This window comes from Episyrphus balteatus, chromosome 3 (genome assembly GCF_945859705.1).
Source record: "Episyrphus balteatus chromosome 3, idEpiBalt1.1, whole genome shotgun sequence".
NCBI lineage: Eukaryota > Metazoa > Arthropoda > Insecta > Diptera > Syrphidae > Episyrphus > Episyrphus balteatus.
Window position 1 is genome coordinate 101,221,483 of NC_079136.1, and position 19,912 is coordinate 101,241,394.

Sequence of the window (19,912 nt, forward strand, 5' to 3'; positions counted from 1 at the left end):
ATTGTTGTTACACGAAACACACACAATCACAATAAAAATTTGGCCTGTTTTCTAATTCGACATATAATTACAAAACTTTTGCATAACTATTCGAAAAAAAAACCTTTCTACGAACTATATAGCTTGTAAGCTACTAACGAGAAAACTACGAGAACTTTTATTAACTACGACTCTTCTAATAGACTGAACGGAGAAATTATGATTACTTGAGGTAGTAAATTATACAACACATTCGAGTTTTTGGACATGATAATTGTAACATCGAACGGAAGTCAAATCAATGCAATTCGATCGGCCCGATCGATGTATCCGGCGGAGCGGAAAATTCTCCGATTTCATACGAATCATGATGTACTTCCAACAGGGAAAAACTCTCCGATTCGTATAAAATAGGACAAATTTGCACTCCGACGGATACCTCGAATGTTAATGCTTACTTCTGAGAGCGATTTTAACCGTCCATAACTGTGTTTTTTTCTAATACTCATTTTTTACTTTATTCGCAAAACAAAAACAAATTACACTAATTAGTATTGTTTTTGAAATTTTTATGAATAGCTACTTGTAGAAAAAACAGAGCTTATATGTTTCCAAAAACCAGTATTTATGTGTTACACAATCAATATTACATACAAGGGGTACTTTTTCGTGTATCTATAAATTATTTCATGTGATTTGCAAACGGTAAACCCAGTTAAAAGTACAGCTGTACAATTGTACATACCTAATACATACTTTTATTTGAAATAACTATAATTTATGCACTGCAAAAATTTATAATTCATCTATTTAAGTTAAAATATTTCTGTTTAAATACGAAAATGCAAATGACTATTTTTTTTAAATTAACCTACACAAACAAATTTACATATAATATATTGCCTATTTCCATGCTTGTTTTAAAATTTTTCGAGCTGATAGATGCTTCACCACCAGGGAACCAGTCGTCAGAGCAATTAGGACAATTGTGATTAAAAAATAATCAAAATCTTCTTTTAGTAAATCAAAAGTTTTAGATGGTGAAACTCGGGTGACAAACAAATCTTAAAAAAAAAATTATTTTAGTAAGGAAATATGTGAAACATTTAAATATACGTTTACATACCTAAACCAGTTGCCACAACGAGACACGTACTTTCCAAACCACTTGGAGCTGTGAATATGTTTCTGATTCTTGCGATAGTCTGATTGTAATTTACAATATTTTCTGTGGGAAGTGGTAGTTCTGGGATATACGGAATAGAACCCTCTTCGCGTGGTTGATTAGGCATTGTGACTGGTCTGCGGGGATCTAGTAGAACCCAAGGCATCTCTACAATAGCACCACTGGATGTGCCAACTTAAAATAAAAGATATATAAATATATTTGCAATCTAAAACAACAATAAGCTTACGGAGGACATGTTTATTTGTGATTCCACGTTCGGTGATGGTTTCTTTGAGTGTTTCAATAGAAGTTGGAATGATATAAGATTGCCTTTCGACCAATGGCAAAGTTGGGGCATTCAAAGAACTCCAAACGGAACTGTTTGCCTGAGTTTTGCTTTCATAAAGTTCAATTGTAGCTGTAATTTGAAGTAATGGAAAATTTTGCATTAAAAGTCAATTATTTTCGAAATATTATTATGATCGCCCAGATCACGGGCATTATTAATTTTAGGTGCACGAATTTATTCAAATTCAGTTTTTTCACACTGTAATTCTAATAAGTGTTGGTATTCAAAGACCAAAATTTTGCGTTTTAGAAGAATACAACTGTATCTAACCGATGAGCCCAACAGTTGTACCTACGCGAAACGCATTTGGACTAAAGGTCACTTAAATTTTACGTAGGTACATATTTTAATTCTTAAAATAAAAAAAAGAAGTTTTAAATTAAAATGCTTATCAAACTCACTTATTTCAGTTCGTCGAACTTTGTCATTGTAATAGCTGTAGGCCAACCAATTCTCTGAATGAACAATATTAAATGGGCCTCGTACTTTGCGGTGCGTCATTGAGAATACAACTTGTCCGGAGACAACATCAATTAAATGGACATTCATTATATCTTGAAGAGAGAAAAAAAAGGAAGACATTTACTGACTAATTTGTTGAATATGTAATAAAATATATGTATTTCATACATTTATGTATACTGTCAATTGCCTGTGTAACAACGGCAACCAAATTTGGATTCATATACTTGTACATAACAGATCGATCATTTAAAACTCTGCCTTGTGAGTGTACACGTTCAATGGGATTCTTAGAGGCGACAGCAATTATTTGATGTTCTCCACTGTGACCGCCTAATCTAGCATTCCAAATCGGTTGTGTTTTAAGTTGCTGTAAGAACCAAATTAAGTATTAAACATCGGATAACAAAAATAATGTTAAAGAAAAAATTATAAGTTTTAAAACTTACATCTCCAATTAATTTAACAAGGAATCCATTAAGTTCAGCTGAAGCTTTCTCTGCTGTGAATATGTACATTCCATCGGCCTAAATTAAACATTAAACATATCTTAAAAAATCCTTAATGGTGTATGTATATTTTATAACATACCATAACTTTTGAATTGGAAGGAACAACATGAACACCATTATGTTTATCAAGAAGCAGTATTCCTTTGATGAAATCGTTTTCATTTTCCCGAAGCATGCTCATTTGTTTGATTTCATAATTTAATAAAGTCAAGCCATCCTTTGTTGACTTACCAGTGATGGGATTAAAACTATATACCACTCCGTTTCCAGTTTCCTAAAAAAAAAACAACAAAAAATAGAAATAAAAAAACATTTTATAAATATAATTTACCTTATTTTTGGCAACAACAGCACACATTGGTTGCAATGGAAAATGTTTTGATGTCCGTTGTATAATTAATCGCATATTTTGTTCATTGTTGAAATTCTCTAACTTTGGTAAATATTGCATCCAATGTTTTTTGCTGCTTATATTATCAATACCAAAAAGTTTTCCTGCTTTGGTCAGTACGACAAGCATTTTATGCAGTCCAAAGGAATCCCGAACAAGACCAGCCTTTTGAGTGTCAGTTTGTGTTGCACCGAAACCCATGACATGAAGGAAAAGGCTTTTTACTAGAGCACTTTGTCCAGTTATACGACGAATGAAGGCTCCAGCAATGTCACCTGAAATTAGAGCATTTTCTTAGTTAAAGAAAAAAACTTTTGTTCTTAATTAAAACTAACACTCTTCAATAAAGCGAAAATTACCTTAAGTTTAGTTCAGCTTTCAAACACAAACAAAAAAAAAATTATAATAGAAAAACTAAATTAAATTAATAAAAGATCAAGTGACTTCTATATCGCCTTGGTAGAAAAGGGGGCTCATTACCCAACAAGCGAAAATTTTTGTCGGAATTTATTGACTATTATAAAAATCACAGCTTGAACAGTAGTGAATTTTAATATTTTAGAGGTAACTTGAGCTTTTAATAATTGAATTATATTTAATCGTTCCGCTCTGTTATATATATAAAAAAAAATAAATAAAAATGTATTAATCTAAAGCAATAACAGAAAAGATAGAAATATTTGAAATTTTTATTTTACTCACTCTCAATTCCAATTTCCTCTTCAGATAATAGGTGAACAAGAGAAAGAGAGAATTATTTATTTTATTCAAAATTTTGGGAGTTAGTAAAAAATAAATAAATAATTCTAACAGTTTAGAAGTATCAATGTATAACAAATTTGTTTAAGAATGTTCAATAGGAACATACAGTTTCGTATTTTAACAAAGACCCAGTGTTTTCAAATCTTCACTCAATTTTTATAAGCAAAACTTAAGAAAGTTACTGAAAACTACTTTGTTCCAAAAGACTAATTTATAGGGAACCACAAAAAAATATGCTTTCTCATGCTTATCCGCTAAATAAGTACAAAATGACCATGGAGAATTCTCGCTGCTCCGTTGACACCATCAACGTAGCCTATGATGTCGACTTTTTTGATGAGGCGATGCGCTATCAGGCAACCTCCTTAATATAGTTCTTGAAGCAATTGTGATCAACTCAAACGTCAACACCACCAATTTTTAAAAAATCTTTTCAACTCTTGGCTTATGGGGATGGTATTAACATTACCAGAAGAACTTGTATTGAAATTGAGTAGAATAGTTGGAATCATTCTTTTCACAAAGACATCAGTGCAGAGATAAAGCGAAGAATCTTGCCAACCGCAGTTTGGCGAAAGAAGCCATTATAAATCAATTATGAAAGATGTGTATGATCAATGTCAATCAATTGCAGCACAATCTTAACTAATATTTTTGGGCCAGCACGAAACAGCGAGCGCTGTTAAGCAAGTAATTTTTGTTTTTTTTTTTTGAAAAACATTTACGTAATTTTTAAAATGATAATATACAAAACAATAGTCGTAAATTTCGTTGTTCATTTCTGTTTTAGAACCCGTTAACGAAACTGAATTGAGTTTATATTGAGTGAAACACTTGTCTATAATAATAAATAAATTTTGCGTATTGACAAGGTGTCTCACAATAAGTAAACTGACGAGTCCAAGTGAGCTCCACCGGGACGAAACGCTAAATTTATGTATTGACTAAAAGCCGTAAAAAGCTATAATTAATCAATAATTCAACAAGTCCAAATAAATATAGTGCTTATCTTTCTACTTTACTGATTTCAGTTGTATATATATAGATATAGTTCACATTAGGTATTTTGTTAAAAAATCTATGAAAAATAAAACAGTTATTTTTTAATAAATCGGTACGTGCGAACTTAAAAAATAACTTAAAAATTCTGAAAAAAATTGTATAACTTTGGTTTTCTCAGGGAAACAACATATAAGAAAAAAAAAATCGAAAAATAGGATTTTCTGGTACACCCTAATGGTTATCTTGGAATCTTCTTTTTTCAATACATATTTCTTTGAATTTCGCCATATTTTTTTTTGGTGTGATGCATTATCAACTTTTTCTTTTATATATGCAAATATATATGAAGGGTCCAGGGGAAAAACGGCACATGTCCACTTTTTGTCAAAAATAAACTAATGATGAGGTCTTGTAGTATTTACTGAGCACTATCTAATGGGATCCTTACTTTAAAAAAACAAAATTTTAAAATGCGTTTTTCACCAAATGAGTTGGAATGGACTTATGCTATTTTTCCCCTTGACCCTTCATATATTGAACCACGAATTTTCACTAGATTTTGCAATAATTTTTTTGTAAATTTTTCAGTTACATCACTTAGAAACATGCTTGCTACAGCATTGTCAACAACAAATTCATTTGATATACCTACTCATAAGTTTACTGTTAAAAAACTTACGATTAAAGGATATTTCTACTTCATTTGAACGTTTTATTTGCTGAAACGAAACTTAAGGATTTAAGTTCTACATAAAGCCTTATGTGTCAATTTACGCAGAGGAAAAAGTAGGGAATAAGATTTTATGTTCTACTTAAAGCCTGAACTACATAGAAACACAAAGTGAAAATAGTTCAAAAAAGTTTCTAATTTTTCAAATAATTTATATTTTTAAATGTCACATCAATTAATTTTGTTTTTGTTATTTTGTACTTTTTATACTTGTGTTTTAGACCGAATGGGTCTAAAGGTTTTTATTAAATTAGGCTCTATTGTTTTTTTTTTTTTTTGGAATGAGAATAAGAGCCCCCGCACACTACAAACTTTCTATCGGCCGATAGTTTAGTCGGGTTGGGCTCCTAGTGTGCGCACAGGCAGCCAACTAAACAGTCGGTCGCTAGGAAATATTTTAGTTTGAAGGCAATTGTGTAGCAAAACAAACTTTTTTTTCGATCAAACAAACTTTTTGATCGGCCGATACTTAATCGTTGTAGTGTGCGCACTCTCATACATTTTCATTCTGATTAAGAGACCGACTAAACTGTCGGCCGATAGAAAGTTTGTAGTGTGCGGGGGCTCTAATATAAAAACTTTTTTCGACTCTTTCAAGAGTAAAAGCGTGGAAAATAAGTTTTCTATTCATCCGCATTTCAAAAATTAAAAATAAACCAGAAGAACCTAAAATTAAAAAAAAGAAAAATATAATATAGACATTAGAACTTGGTACACTTTCATATCTCAGTGCTTTTTGTGCCAGCATAATTTTAACATGGATAACTTGGTTCTTTTTTAACAGTTATGTTTTTACTGTGATATATTTTTTTACATCACCCGGTTTTAAATGAAAAAATATGGCCTACAATAAAAAAAAAAACTTACCTGGCTTATTTTTCATTTCACTCTCAATTGCCCCTTCTTCATCGGCTAAAGGTAAATCGATAAATTCTACTGCTACAATATTGGCCAATGATTCTTCACGAGCCCAACGAATTTTATCTAATAAATGGAAATTGCAAATAAATTATATAAAAAGAAAAACAGATTTCATATTTTGCATACTTTGCTGGACAGACAGAATAGCCTCATCAGTTGTAGACAAAATGAAAGCACATCCTTTGCCATCATTACGCCCAGAGACACAATCGAATGATTGCAGTGTTGGTTCACCATAATAACTAGGGAAAGAAACAACATTTCGTAACTCCTTGATATTCTCACATGTCTTTGAGTTGTAAGCATTGATTGTAAGGACCTAAAATAAATACCAAATAAATCAACAAAATTAATTCAAAAAGAGTCCTTCAAGGTGTTTACATGGTTTTCAAGATTCGCTTGCAAAAGAACTCCAATTTGATTGTAAGCAGCTTTAAGATAACTACCACCATTAGAGAGTGGGCATACATTAACAGAATCATCAACACTGACCAGTGTTCCATCAATAACCAAAACTCCATCCTCTCCCTGTAAATTTATAATTGCTATAAATAATATACTAAAATTAATTGGCAAATTGTATGTACTATCAAAGAACGTGGTGTTGATTTTGGCACCATTGCGAGTTGTTTTTTAATAATATTCGTTTCAGCTGATGCCAAGTTCAAGCTTATCAATTGATTGCCTTCCAGGCATACGTAATAAGAACCCGCTAACATGCATTTCTCTTGATTTATCCATGGGGCCATTATTTTGGTTGTAGAAGCATCAGCCAACTGTCCTGATGTGGCAAAGTACCTCGTGATTTCTAAGTGTGTACCCCAAACTGGAATAACATGATACAACATTGTGTTGGAATAGAACCAAAATGCACCGTCGGCTTTATCGGCATTAATTGGCATCAATGACCATTCCCATTCGATGTTGCCACTTGCAGCATTCCAACCACGGACTATTGCCGGAGCTATACCTTGAACAGTTAACAAATCAAAACCGTGGTTGGAATTACGTCGGGCCGCGGCTGTGCCAATTGATTGTTCATTAAAGTTATAACTGAATTGAATATCACCACGTGGAGATTTTTCGAGAATTTGTCGCCACTGAATATCGCCAGTTTTGGGACAGAGTGATGCGAAAACATTTTCCGATGTTGTTACAAGCAAACGATTACTCGATGAACCCAAATCAAGGTAAGCTGAAATAATACTTCCTATGTGTTGATTTCTCCTGAAATATTATTCGAATTTTATTTTTTTGTATATGTATATGGATTAGAATTGGTGGTTGTTCTTAATTAAAATTACTAGATATAAGTTAAAAAGAGACTGAAACCGGGAAACTTACCAATCGAATTTTTTTATCTGGTCTTCATACAAACCACAGGTGTGGTGAATGAAAAGTAATCCTACGAGGATTGTTGTGTAATTTAAGAATTTATTAATGGCCATCTTTGTTAGTATTTTTTAAGATAAACCTGTGATTAGAATTTTTTTCTAATTTAAAAAAATCATTCCGTATTTCCTTCCACCTGAGAAAACTTTTTTTTTAAATTGATGACAAGAAAAAAAATGGTTCTTATGTCAGGTTGACAAGAAAAATCCTCCAAGCGGTCAGTGTTTGAAACTCGGGAAAAGTTTACTTTTGGTCACAAGCACAAGAGGTATTCGATTTGTGATGTCGTTTTCCAAAATTATTAGAGTGAATCCTTTTACGTTTAACAACTTTGGAAACTGTTGACTAAGAATTTGACAGCAGGTGGAGTGATTTCATGGTATAATGTCGTTTTCCAAAATTACGGGAGTGAATCACTCCTTTTTCGTGCAATTTTGGAATTTGTTCACGAAGAATTTGACAAGTGGAGTGATTTGACGTTTGCTTTGCATGTGTTTGTAATACGAAATAATGAATAAAACAATAACACAATCTTTTAAATTCACTTTTAGTGATTTTTTACAATACTTTATTGAATTTTTTTGTAAATAAATATAATTTCCTTCACAAAAAAAAGTTAAAAGAACCACCCAACAATTTGACAAGCAGTACATGAAGTCAAATGTAGAAGTATTGGTAATCACTCCGTCACTCCCTCAAAATTTTGGGAGTGAAGAATTCACTCCAAAAATTCACTTCTTTTTTAATTTTGGAATTTGAAATCACTCCTTTTGGAGTGATTATATAGCTAGGAGTGTCACTCCTTGAATTTTGGAAAACGACATAAGAAAAGGTTTGATCATTAGAGTGGCCATTTTACAAAATGGACAAATGGAGGAAAAAGTTTTTGACGTTTAATTTGGCAAAGTCAAAAGCAACATCAATTTCCAAGACAAATTTGTTTACAACAACAATTTCAATGGGCAGCTGTCAAAAACTTAAGAAGCCATTTTTAAGTTTTGACAGTTCTCGATACAGACTTTTTTCTAATGATCATACCTTCTCTTTTTATACCATGAAGTGATTTGACTCTTTTGCATGTGTTTATGGTATTAACAATAGGGGTATTCACGATCTGGTGCAACAGGCCTAGTAAAAATGTAAAATTTTATTTTTTTACAATAGATCGTGAACGCCCCTCTTCTTATCTATAGTAAATATTGAAGCATGAATGATGTTTTTTTTTTCCTCCACCGTTGCTTCTTCTTTTTTCCATTTTTTATAATTTAATTCTTTGTTTTGTTCGGGTAATTAATTTTCACTAATTATTTTACATCAAAAGAAACTAAATTACGGGACATGAGTATGCGACAACCATTATAAACAGAATAAAAAAGACAAACTGTTTATCATGGAGTTGGAAAATGAAAATTTACTTTTTGAAAAAGAAATGTCAAAGTGCCTGGGCCCCTGTTCTGTAACTTTATCACTGGCGATAAACGTTTTTCAACGTCTTCAAAATCAATTTTCTTCCATAAATAAAGCAAAATGTCTTTCAAATGCAGATATTATGAATTAATAAATTATGATCTGGAACAGAATTTCTTTTATTTTGATGAGATTTAATGGATTTTAAAGTCATTCAAATATTTTATCGCCAGTGATAAAAGTTACAGAACATGGGCACTGGCCACACAGTGTTGTGCCCAATCACGTTCCAATTCACATTTTCTAGGAACAAATGTCAAAAAGAGGAAAATCCTCACCCCTCTTGCCTACAACCTGACTGGATAGGCGATTGAAAAATCACTGTGTAGCCAGGCACAAAGGGATTAACAAGTAGCACAATCTAGTGCTCATAATTAGCTGCGTTCCTTTGGAAATATATATCTACTGCTTAGTACTTAAAGCTGCTTTGAACTACTTTTTCAGTATAGCAAAAGTAGTTCAAAGTAGTTTTAAGTACTAAGCAGTAGATAAATATTTCCAAAGGAACGCAGCTATTGTAAAACAGTTTTGTTGTATGGTATGAACATGTGTAGACACACTGTTTTTGTTTTTTTTTCAATTCTTTAAATTTTTTCATAAATATATATATAACCCAGCTAACACAACAGCTAAAAAAGCAGCTTCAATAAATTAAAACCTATCAGGTAATGGCTTTTAAGGAGCTTGTATAAAACTTGCTTAAGAATTAAGCTGCTTATAGAAGTTCGAGCATTTTTAACAACTTCGGTTAATGAACTTATAGAAGTTTGATCTTCTTAAAGACTTGGTTAACAAGCTTCTATAACTTATGTATCGAGTTTTTCAATAAGATCTTAAAATCTCTTGGTAAACGAAGCTTAAAAGAAGTTAACAACCCAGCAAACGCAGAACTACAGAAAAAACCGGTGAAATATGTACGTAAAAGAAGTACTTCTTTTCCACTGAAAAAAGATAGGAGCCCGGGAAAAAACTCAGTTATATACTTTCTGTATATAAGAATACGTGAAGCAGCTATCTCTTTCTTGCATGCAAGATGAAATAAATTTCCCCTCCATTAATAGTACAGACAAATGTTATTCAAAAGAGCATCAGCGAAGCACTTCTGGAAGTGGTTCTGATGTACATTTTGCAGTACTTTTTTACCTACAGAAAAAGCACTGAAACTTGTACTTTTAAAGTACTTATTTGGAGCACTTTCATGGGTTTATATCCGTACTGCTAAAATCCATATTTTAATTTCATCTGAAAATAAAAAAATCTTCAAAACAAACAAACAATTCTTTTAAACAACTATTATTTAATATTTTATTGGAAAAACACAAAATAGTTTTTTTTTTAAAACAAAATACATAAAAAAAAAGATCCTTGGGCACGCCACTGTGGCCTGGGCAGTTGAGAAAAATGAAAAAAAAAAAATACTCTGCAGTCTGCACTTTGGTGGTAGTTTTTGTATCTTGTTTTGCCTTTTTTTTCTAAATGCTCAAGGCTGAAGCTGCTGTAAACTCAGTCAATGATGTTTGGAATTGATCGCCACTAAAAGACAGAAAAATCAACAACTTTATAATTTATCAATTTTATAATCAGCATACCTTTATTTTCCAAATCAATTGGTGGTTGTTTTTGTGTCATTTTTTTTCTAAATGCACAAGGCTGAGGCTGTGCATTTTGATGGTGGAAATGGTGGTGGAATTTATGTGGCGTGCCGAAGAATTTGTGCGGTAGATTGTTTTTTTTTAAAAAATAGTTTTCACAAATAACACTGAGAAGATTTTATTTATTTTTTAAGTTAAATTGTTCTATTTATCTATCAAATGGAGCACAGAAATGTTTTTTTTTCTTAACGAATATGTTGCTGCGGCTATCAAGGTTTCACTAGAAAATATAAAATGCAGGAAAAGTCAAATCAATGGCGCGCCGCCATTACAAAAGAGACAAAACTTTGTGCATTGCATACATCGCTCTCTTTTCCTTCCATTTACCAAAGAGTTTATTTTTTTCAGCAGAAACAAAACTACAATATTTTGAGGGGAGAGATTTTGGTAAATAAGGAAACACATACACCTACAAAGTATAGACTTTGTTGGTGGTTGTAATTTCCCCTAAACTACTGAGGTTTGGTTTGCAGGGAAGTTTTGTATTTGTTTTTTTGGGTTTGACATCGGAAAAATTCATATTAACTTAGCGAAGCCGACTTTTCAGAAGTCGATTTTAGCCGCACAATATGCCACTCCCAACTAGCACAACAGCTTCTGTAAATTGAAATCTCGCTTCAGAATTTACGTGCTTAGAGAAGTTCGGACTTGTATAACAACTTCTAATAAGTTGTTTAAATACTGTTAAAGAAACTTAAACGAAGAAAGCTTGTTTTTCTAAATCCAAAATAGTTATCCCGATAACTATTTTGGATTTGGATTTATTTTTGACATTTGACAATTTTACATCCAGATGTAGTTTTTAAACTAGTGAATAATATGGCCGTAAGAGAACTGTCATCCAAGTCGACTTACGCCAAAAAGCTTTACCGCATAGCAGTTGCACACTCATACGTACGTAAAAGGCCGCCTCCACAGGAGATAATTTTTGTCATGTTGACGTGTCTTAACAAGAAATGTCTTGTGGAGCCTCGCCATTTCGTGTTATGATTCAATGTTAGACAACCGTGTCTTCGATTTTGTCTGAACACGATTGTCTAACATCGAATTTGACAGATGTGTTTTTTTTTTTCTTTTGATAGTGCAGTTTTTTTATTATTTTTTTTCCTCTCATGAAGAAGGTTGTCTCCGTAGTAGCGGACGACAAAATATATTTGTTTGTTTTGCGAATTTTTGCATGTTTTATGTTGAATTGAATTAGATTTCATGAAATGGTATATATTTTTTGAATTTATTTATTTATTTTGAATTTATTTAACAGGTATTAAGGTATAACTACATTGGCTCAAAAAGTGAAAAAGTACAAAAGTGAAAATTTTCAAATGCATTTTTGTGTAGTTTTTCGGGCTGGAAAATTAAAACTAATGATGCAGAAAGCTTATTTTTTGGTCTTAAAACCAATTTGTATACTCTTTTTAACAAAACAATTGCGCTAGCCAAAAAAAAAATATTTTCACTTTTGTACTTTTTCAAAAAGTGGTGTATGTAGTTAAGCCTTTATAATGGATTTTTTTATAAAAATAGATTTTTTATTTTTTAGAAGGCAAATAAAAAACAAACCAAGCAATAGGTAAGTATAAATCGAAAAAAATTAAAGAAAAAAAGAAGTATTCATACAAAATTGATCATATAAAATAAATTTTTTCCGCAAAAAATCATACATCATCCTCTGGCGAACGAAGCATATGAAATGAATTGCCCGAACATAATTTGCCCAGCCAAGAACATAAAAATTGTTATGTTGTAGATGTTAGAGATTGAGTTAGAGAAAAATATCTCCTGTGGAGGCGGCCTGTAATGTACCTCTGCAACGCTTCCATTGTGTTTGCAGAATAGGAGTGCTCGCTAGGACAAGAACAAAGCAAAATGTCAAAAAATTTTGACGTTCCTTCCCAACTACAAATTTGCATCCCTCAATTCTTGCAGAACAAACATTTTGGCCATTTCTTGAGCAAAAGCAATAAATTAATTTTTATTTCAAATAAAAAGAAAAACCCCCCACCTTAAGCCCGAATCTACACACCCAGTTCAAATCATCCCTTCGCGAAGAAACAACCAGCCGGCTATCTTTTTAATTCATCAAAAAAAGTTATATACTGTGCATAAGTACAAAAATATGCATTGCTTTTGCTAGCAGGAAAAAGAGAACCCATACTTTTAAATTCTATTTTTAAAAAGAAATTCTATTAAAAAAGTTGTGCACTAAGAAATAAATTGACACCGTCCACGGTCCACCTGCACCACCTACTGAATGAATGCGCTCAGAGCATTCATACAACTTATCAAAATGCTCTACAATCTTCTTTGGTATTCGGCCAACTTGGTCACATTTTTATTTAATTTATTTTGGCTCATATGCACATTGGCCTCAGCTGGAATACCATGGTTCACATTAATTCTCCTCACAGTTTGTATTGCCTCAAAATTTATCAAATTAAAAAGTCCCAACGAAAAGATGCTCATTAGTTTGCTGGGTGGTGATTCAGTGGATGATTTGTCATATTGGCCAATTGCTAATCGTGGGGGTGCATACGATGCGCCAGAAAATTCAATGGCAGCCCTTAAAAAGGTAAAATGGTTGATAGTCCTTTGTGTAAGGTGTTTTATTGATTTTTCGTTTTTAAGTGTTCGTCAAAGGGTTTTCGAAATGTCCTTCTCGATGCAGGGCTAACTTCTTGTGGTGAAGTTGTATTACTGCACAAGACGACACTAGAAAAAGCTGGATTAAGTGGCAGTTTACATAAACATACTTTGGATGCGTTACAAGAGATTAACTTTTCGGAGCTACACCCTTTAGGGTAAGTCAGAGGCGGGACGACAAAGGGAGGGTAATAGATTGTTATTTTATTTGTTTGATATTGCAGCCCCCAATTTGAACCTGAAACCGCTGTAACGTTGACAAGTTTATTGGAAATGTTGGATAGGAGCAATTTAACAATATTTCTCTTCATATCGGACACAAGCACTAAAATGTTGGAGAAACTTACGAGTGTGATAAAATCAAACGAACAATTCACAAGACGCACAATACTTATAAGTCGATCACCAATCGCTATTTACCAGGTAAGTCAAGCCATCCTCTTTCAACAACGGCTAGGGTAGAGTTGCCTAATTCCGGCCGTCTCTAGAAGCCGGCCACCTTTCTGTAAAATCGTTATAACTAGTGATTTCGTAAGAATTATTCCAAATTTTTACTCTTATGCTGTTCTTTTAAATGTATCTCCTAAAGTTACAATTTTTGGTCAGTCTTTTTCTAAAAAATAACTTTTTGTGCCGTGATTCAGTCGGGTAAGGTTGTTTTATAATTTTACTGCCGAAACATACTATCGTAATTAGTGTTTTGTGTAAACAATTTCAGAGTTAATGTTTAGAAATGTTGTTTTGCTACTGTTGCGTTTACTTGCGCATTACTTCACAAAAAACAGTGTTTTTTTTTCGTCACTTGAATAGAAACAAGCTCTTAAATTAGATAAAAATGATGAAAAATCATGGACAACACTAATTTTAGTAAAGCAGTATTAAACTTTGACATTATTAACCAATTATGGGCTACGAGCTACCATTAGGCACCACAGAAAATGCATAAATAGAATTTAACATTGAAAATGCACTTGTACTGTACACAATCGTGGACCTAATTGACGAAAGTGATAAAAGTATTTGGTAACTTCTTACAAATTAAGAAAATGACATTTTCTACAATTTAAGGACTGAATAAGTGAAATAAACTTTAGTTTTCATCCGGAATGCATCTGTTTTGTTTCCATTGCGTTGGTTTTTCTGGAACTATCCTTGTGTAATCTCTAAGACGGTTGTTTTTCCTTGTTCCTAAACTTCCCAAGAGCTTCTACCATTATTTCTTTGTTAAAGTTTGCATCTTTTTTCGGAGCGTGAAGCTTCAATTTTGCTATTGCACATCATAAAAACAAAGTGTATTACTATAACACAATTTAGTGCCCTTTGGTGGCGATGCGATAAATAAACCTATGAAATGAAAACATGGTCCATCTTAGTTGGTATGTTTTCCTTTAAAAAAACACTCTTTACCTCACTTCTTTTCAATTCGAATGCAACTATAAAATAGTTAACTTTTTTGTGATTTTAGTTGGTCTTAAAATGTTGTTATTTTGCATTTTGAGGCTTTTTTATTTAATGTTGTGTCCCTTTTTTAAATTCCATGATTTACCATGATCGAACAAACCAACACATTACCATCGCACTAACAGCACGTTTTTGACCGATTTTAGCGGCAAAGTGAAGGAATTTTTAAATTATTTTGTTCTCTGCTCTTGATTTGGGTCTCACCTATCTTATTCTTTTATTCAATCACTAGTTTACGATATTTTAAAAATATTCTCATCCAAATTTGGCAAATTTTCCAATATCTTTCGCGATTTTGCATAGTGCAAGTGCATTTCCAATGTTAGCTTTTTATTTATGCATTTTCTGGGGTGCCTAATGGTAGCTCGTAGCCCATAATTGTTTATAATGTGCAAATAATGTGAAAGTTTAATATTGCTTTTCTAAAATTAGTGTTTTCCATGATTTTTCATCATTTTTATCTAATTTAAGAGCTTGTTTCTATTTAAGTGACGCAAAAAAAAAACACTGTTTTTTGTGAAGTAATGCGAAATACACCGGCACACAAAAAACAAAGTGTCATGTACCAGGAACCAGACCTATCTTTCTATTCATTTTTAGGCACGCTGAATCCGAATTTCAAGTCCGTTTGGTTTGGTCACCCTCCAGTTTTGAGCTGTGACTGCATTTTTAGAAAGATATGTCTGGTTCCTGGTACATGACACTTTTTTTTTGTGTGCCGGTGTAATCAATACTAGATTTCAATACAAAATTGACTGATTAAGTAAGCTGTATGAAACTAACTTCCTTATCAAACACTGAAAACCATAAATGTTCCTATGCTTTTTAAATTTTGAGAAAACTGAAAAATAGGAAAAGTACTTATTTATTTTTATTTTGTTGTTTTCAATAACTTTGGCTCTAACATTAGCACAATCAAAAAAGCTCTTCGCTACTTTATACATGGAGTTAGTTGGGAGTATTGTGGGTCTTAAAAAAAAACACTGGATATCCCTTCTTAGCTCACAGCAAGGGAGCCCTAGGGGCTGCTTCTCGACAAGCTACATCAAAAAGGACTTGGTTCTCTTTCAGTTTTTACGATTTAAGATCCTTGCCTAGACCGCGCTTCGCGGGTTCTAAGAATTTTAATTCCTATTTCGGGTCATCTGTCTCGCTCGCTCACTCAACTTCGTTGCTACGCCTAGGGTATGTAAGGTCAGTTTTTACTAGTAAATGTTCAAGTTGGTATTTAGAAACGTGAAAAATTTGCAGTAAATACTAAAAAGAAAAGTTCGTACTAGTTTTCTATGCATACCAATATAATATTTAATATAAAAATGTATCCAAAACTAGTAAATACTTTATTTCTAGTAAATACTACCTTTCCAGCATTTACTATGTCTTTTATGCAAATGGAAAGTAGTAAATACTATAAAAATTTACTAGTAAAAGCATTTGCTACCTTTTATGCATACGACTCAATGAAACAAATTAATATACAAAGTGTTAATGTATTAAAATACTTAATTTAGTGAATAGGTAAATAAATAAGAACGAAAAACCCACATAAATGTATGCAGATATTTAATATAGTACAAATTTCTATTTCTTTTTTTTAAGCTTCGAAAATTGCATCCGGAATTGATTTGTGGACTTTGGACCGAAAAAACTCTTTCATTGGCTGTTTTAAAAGCATCGACACTTATTACATCGATATACGGTGCGGTTTTTCGAAATATTATTGCTCCAGTTATTGGCATCAGTTTGGTTTTTATCAGCAAAGACGAATTTAACTTGTAAGTATTATTTTATTGTAATTATTTTTTTTTTTTCAATCTTAACAATTTCTGTTCATAAAAAGAAATCATTTTAAAATCTGCTGATAAGAAAAACAATCACCGATTCTGTAAAATGTCTGCCCTTATTTAATTACTTAGGGTGACGAGCGCCGTTAGGCGGCTACAATCCGCTGTGGATTCGGTCCTCAACCGACAAGCTTCCCCACCCAGCTCTATCCTTAGATCGCTGCTTCCAGTTTCCCACGCCAAGTTGTTGTGACATAAATTTTGTTTTGAAACTTGAACATTATCCGTGCTTAACTGATTTCTTAGCAAATAAATAGTTGTTTCATGTAAGCACAGTACATAACTCGGGTGAAGTGAACAAGAAAACATCTCCACTTGTGAACATTTGACATTCGTCACTGGTGCACACTTAATTTAATTTAATGAAACACTTCACAAGCAATCAACGAAATAAACCAACACACACACGATTCATTGTGACACAAACTAACAAACTGATTTGGCTCAACTGTTTAGTTTGTGAAAAAACACAAATCACTCCTGCTCAAAATAAGCGCATACTTTTCTGCTGTAGTTATATTCTGTATCTTATTTTAAATGGCTTTAAAATTCTTTGGTGTATTTATTTGTGGTTGCTTATTGTTTAGCAAGTCGAAAAAATGTAAACTCCAACATTATTATTAATTAAAACAAAAGATGAACCAAATTCAACAATTCAAGGTCAGAAAATTGATATTAAAATAATTTTTGTTTTTTAAGAAAAAAAAAATGGAAGCAAGTGTTTCCAATAATTTTATTCAAAACTTGGTATTGGGCAGGTTCAGAAACGTTGTCTCCTCTAGCACACATGACAACTTGAAGTCGTCTGTGCATTCCACGAACTAACTTTTGAAGTTTTTGTTTTAAATCTTATTTTACTGTAGTTTTCAGTTGAGCAAGACATCTTGGAGTTGAATTTCGGTCGCGAATCCATTTCCTAGACATTTGCTATTGAATTTAAAGCCGGATTTCTGTCTAGTCAATCTAAAGCTCAAACCACTCTAGCATGCACTATCGTACATCAGACTAGGGGTGATTGGAATAAATGCTGTTAGAGGATATCTGTCAAGTATCTTTGCGTACTTAACGTAGGTCTAGGGGAGCTCACTAACTCCGTATGTAGCAGATTTTAATCCATGAAAATTTATGACTCTTCTTTAAAAGGTTCGCGGGTTGACAGACAGACTTCAGCAAATCTCTCTTCAAATCTTCCCCACAAACATTTTATTCCATACCATGAATTTAAGACCACTCCTGTCTCATTTGAGAAAATAACCATGATACTGTGACATAATAGGACTTTTCTGTAAAATAATGGATGTGCGTTAAATTTGACCAACTCGACGACTAAATAGTTTTTGCATTTCCGCGCGGTCCCATACAAGTCCATGTGTTTCATTTTTGAAACCAAACAGTTGAGAAACTAAAGGTTGAATGTGCGCGACTAGCCTAAATCTAAACGAATTCGAACGATTCGTTTTTGAAATACATAATTTCCTGCAACAAAAGCTTGACCACACCGGAAGGGTATGCGATAGCGGTACGGATAACTGTATTAACAAAATTCTGAACTGGAACATCAATATTCAGGTGTAGAATTTTGTTCATACAAGTACCCGCACCGCTGCACGTACTGATTTGGAACAAGTTTTGCTTAAAACAAATTTGAAAATGATAAATTATAATCATAGATATTTAATTTATAATTATGTACTCTTCCATTGCCTTGTAATTTATTTTATAAAATTTTTCTCCTTCCAGACATATTGCCGAACTGTGGCGAAACGTGGGCGTGCGACCAATTGTCTACAATGTAAATTCACCGAACGAAAAACGCTACTTCCAAAAAACAATGAAAACTCAATATCTAACTGACTCTTTGCGTTCAGAACCTCATCTAATAATGAGAACTTAACAAAAGAACCACTTCCATCGTCTAAGGATGGTTGCATAAGCTAAAATTAATACAACAAAGAAAAACAACTTTTGCATTTAAGCCTTTTACAGATAAATTTTCCAATCCTTAAACTATCATACATTTAGTTAGATAATAAGAGTGTTATCCTTATATTAACATTTAAATTTATTCAAATCACTCACATCCCAGAATTTATAGCAACATGATCAAGTTTTTTGTTTCTTGTTTTTTTTTTTTTGTGATCAGTTTTTTTTTAAGAAAAAAAGGTGCTTTTAGTACAGCTTTAATTTTTTGCAATGCTAATTATTTTTTGAAGCATCAATTCAATTTATAATCATTAATCATCACATCATTAATGAAAAAAATCATCGAGTATTATCCCTACAAAGATCGTTATTATTTAGTATATGTGTTTTTTTTTTAAATAATTCATTTATTTTTGTTTTTTTATTTTTATGATTTTATTAAACAGTTATAAACTGTATTTTTGTTTATGTTTTGTGCTATTGCATGTCAAGCTTTATAAATGTTTTATTTTATTTTTTTAATAAGAACAAAATTTTTTTTTGTTTAAATATATTTATTTGTAGTGTATTTAGAATTTTGTATCACTAAGCCTTAAATTGTTTTAAATATACGCTTAGGTGTTGATATCTGTGGCATTTTTTTTTCTGTCAGAACAATCGTAACAACATATTTAATGGAGTTAAGTACATAGCTATGTATGTAAAGTCAACAATTTTGATAGAAAATCAGGATTTATACGACGTCATTCGTCACGATAAAAAAAAATATTTACCAAGTTCTTTTGTTTGATATTTTGTGCATTCGTTCATGAATTACAAAAACGAAAGAGAGATTTGGAGAAATGGAAAATACCAAAAACTACAATAGCTCCCAAATAGCCAAAAACAACAAACTTTTACTTTTAGTTCGTGTCCTTACATTTGCCCATTCTGGTTAATCCTTACAAAGCGAATTTTTCAATATTTTCTACTAAAAACTATACAAAATAGAATATATTTTTTAAAAGCTAGGTATCTAAAGAAAATAATAATAAGGAGAGTGCTTTTGCATTGTAAGATTATTGTCTTTAAATTGTTGTATAACTTTTGTTGGCGTTAGAAAACAATGCCTCATGTATATTGCACCTACTAGATTCCTAAGTACATAAAATATAATAATAAATGTATATTGCATCACATTAAATTCTCGTTTGTTTAGAAAACGTATTTGTATCACCGCTTACATTTAAAATTAATAATAAAAAAAAAATATTTGCG

The 19,912-nt window shown here is 32.1% G+C and overlaps 2 protein-coding genes across 3 annotated transcripts; one reads left to right on the top strand and one right to left on the bottom strand.

The window, feature by feature from the left end:
- Window positions 1-694: 694 nt before the first annotated feature.
- Window positions 695-7,833, bottom strand: LOC129913432 (ER membrane protein complex subunit 1). Of its 2 annotated transcripts, XM_055992107.1 has the most exons (14): window positions 7,621-7,833; window positions 6,864-7,503; window positions 6,658-6,804; window positions 6,403-6,595; window positions 6,223-6,339; window positions 3,564-3,581; window positions 2,802-3,136; window positions 2,550-2,744; window positions 2,408-2,485; window positions 2,127-2,328; window positions 1,898-2,050; window positions 1,395-1,565; window positions 1,106-1,339; window positions 695-1,043 (listed from the first exon to the last, which is right to left on the bottom strand). In XM_055992107.1, exons 1-14 carry the CDS (start codon window positions 7,722-7,724, stop codon window positions 883-885), a joined length of 2,748 nt encoding a protein of 915 aa, XP_055848082.1. In that variant the 5' UTR covers window positions 7,725-7,833; the 3' UTR covers window positions 695-882. The 2 variants fall into 2 exon arrangements, with proteins under 2 accessions (XP_055848082.1, XP_055848083.1); XM_055992108.1 differs by lacking the exon at window positions 3,564-3,581 and having other exon boundaries at window positions 7,621-7,832.
- Window positions 7,834-12,681: 4,848 nt separating this feature from the next.
- On the top strand, window positions 12,682-19,047 carry LOC129915856 (glycerophosphodiester phosphodiesterase 1). Its single transcript, XM_055995545.1, has 5 exons — window positions 12,682-13,356; window positions 13,413-13,585; window positions 13,652-13,850; window positions 16,488-16,663; window positions 18,473-19,047. Exons 1-5 carry the CDS (start codon window positions 13,039-13,041, stop codon window positions 18,624-18,626), a joined length of 1,020 nt encoding a protein of 339 aa, XP_055851520.1. The 5' UTR covers window positions 12,682-13,038; the 3' UTR covers window positions 18,627-19,047.
- The last annotated feature ends 865 nt before the right edge of the window (window positions 19,048-19,912 follow it).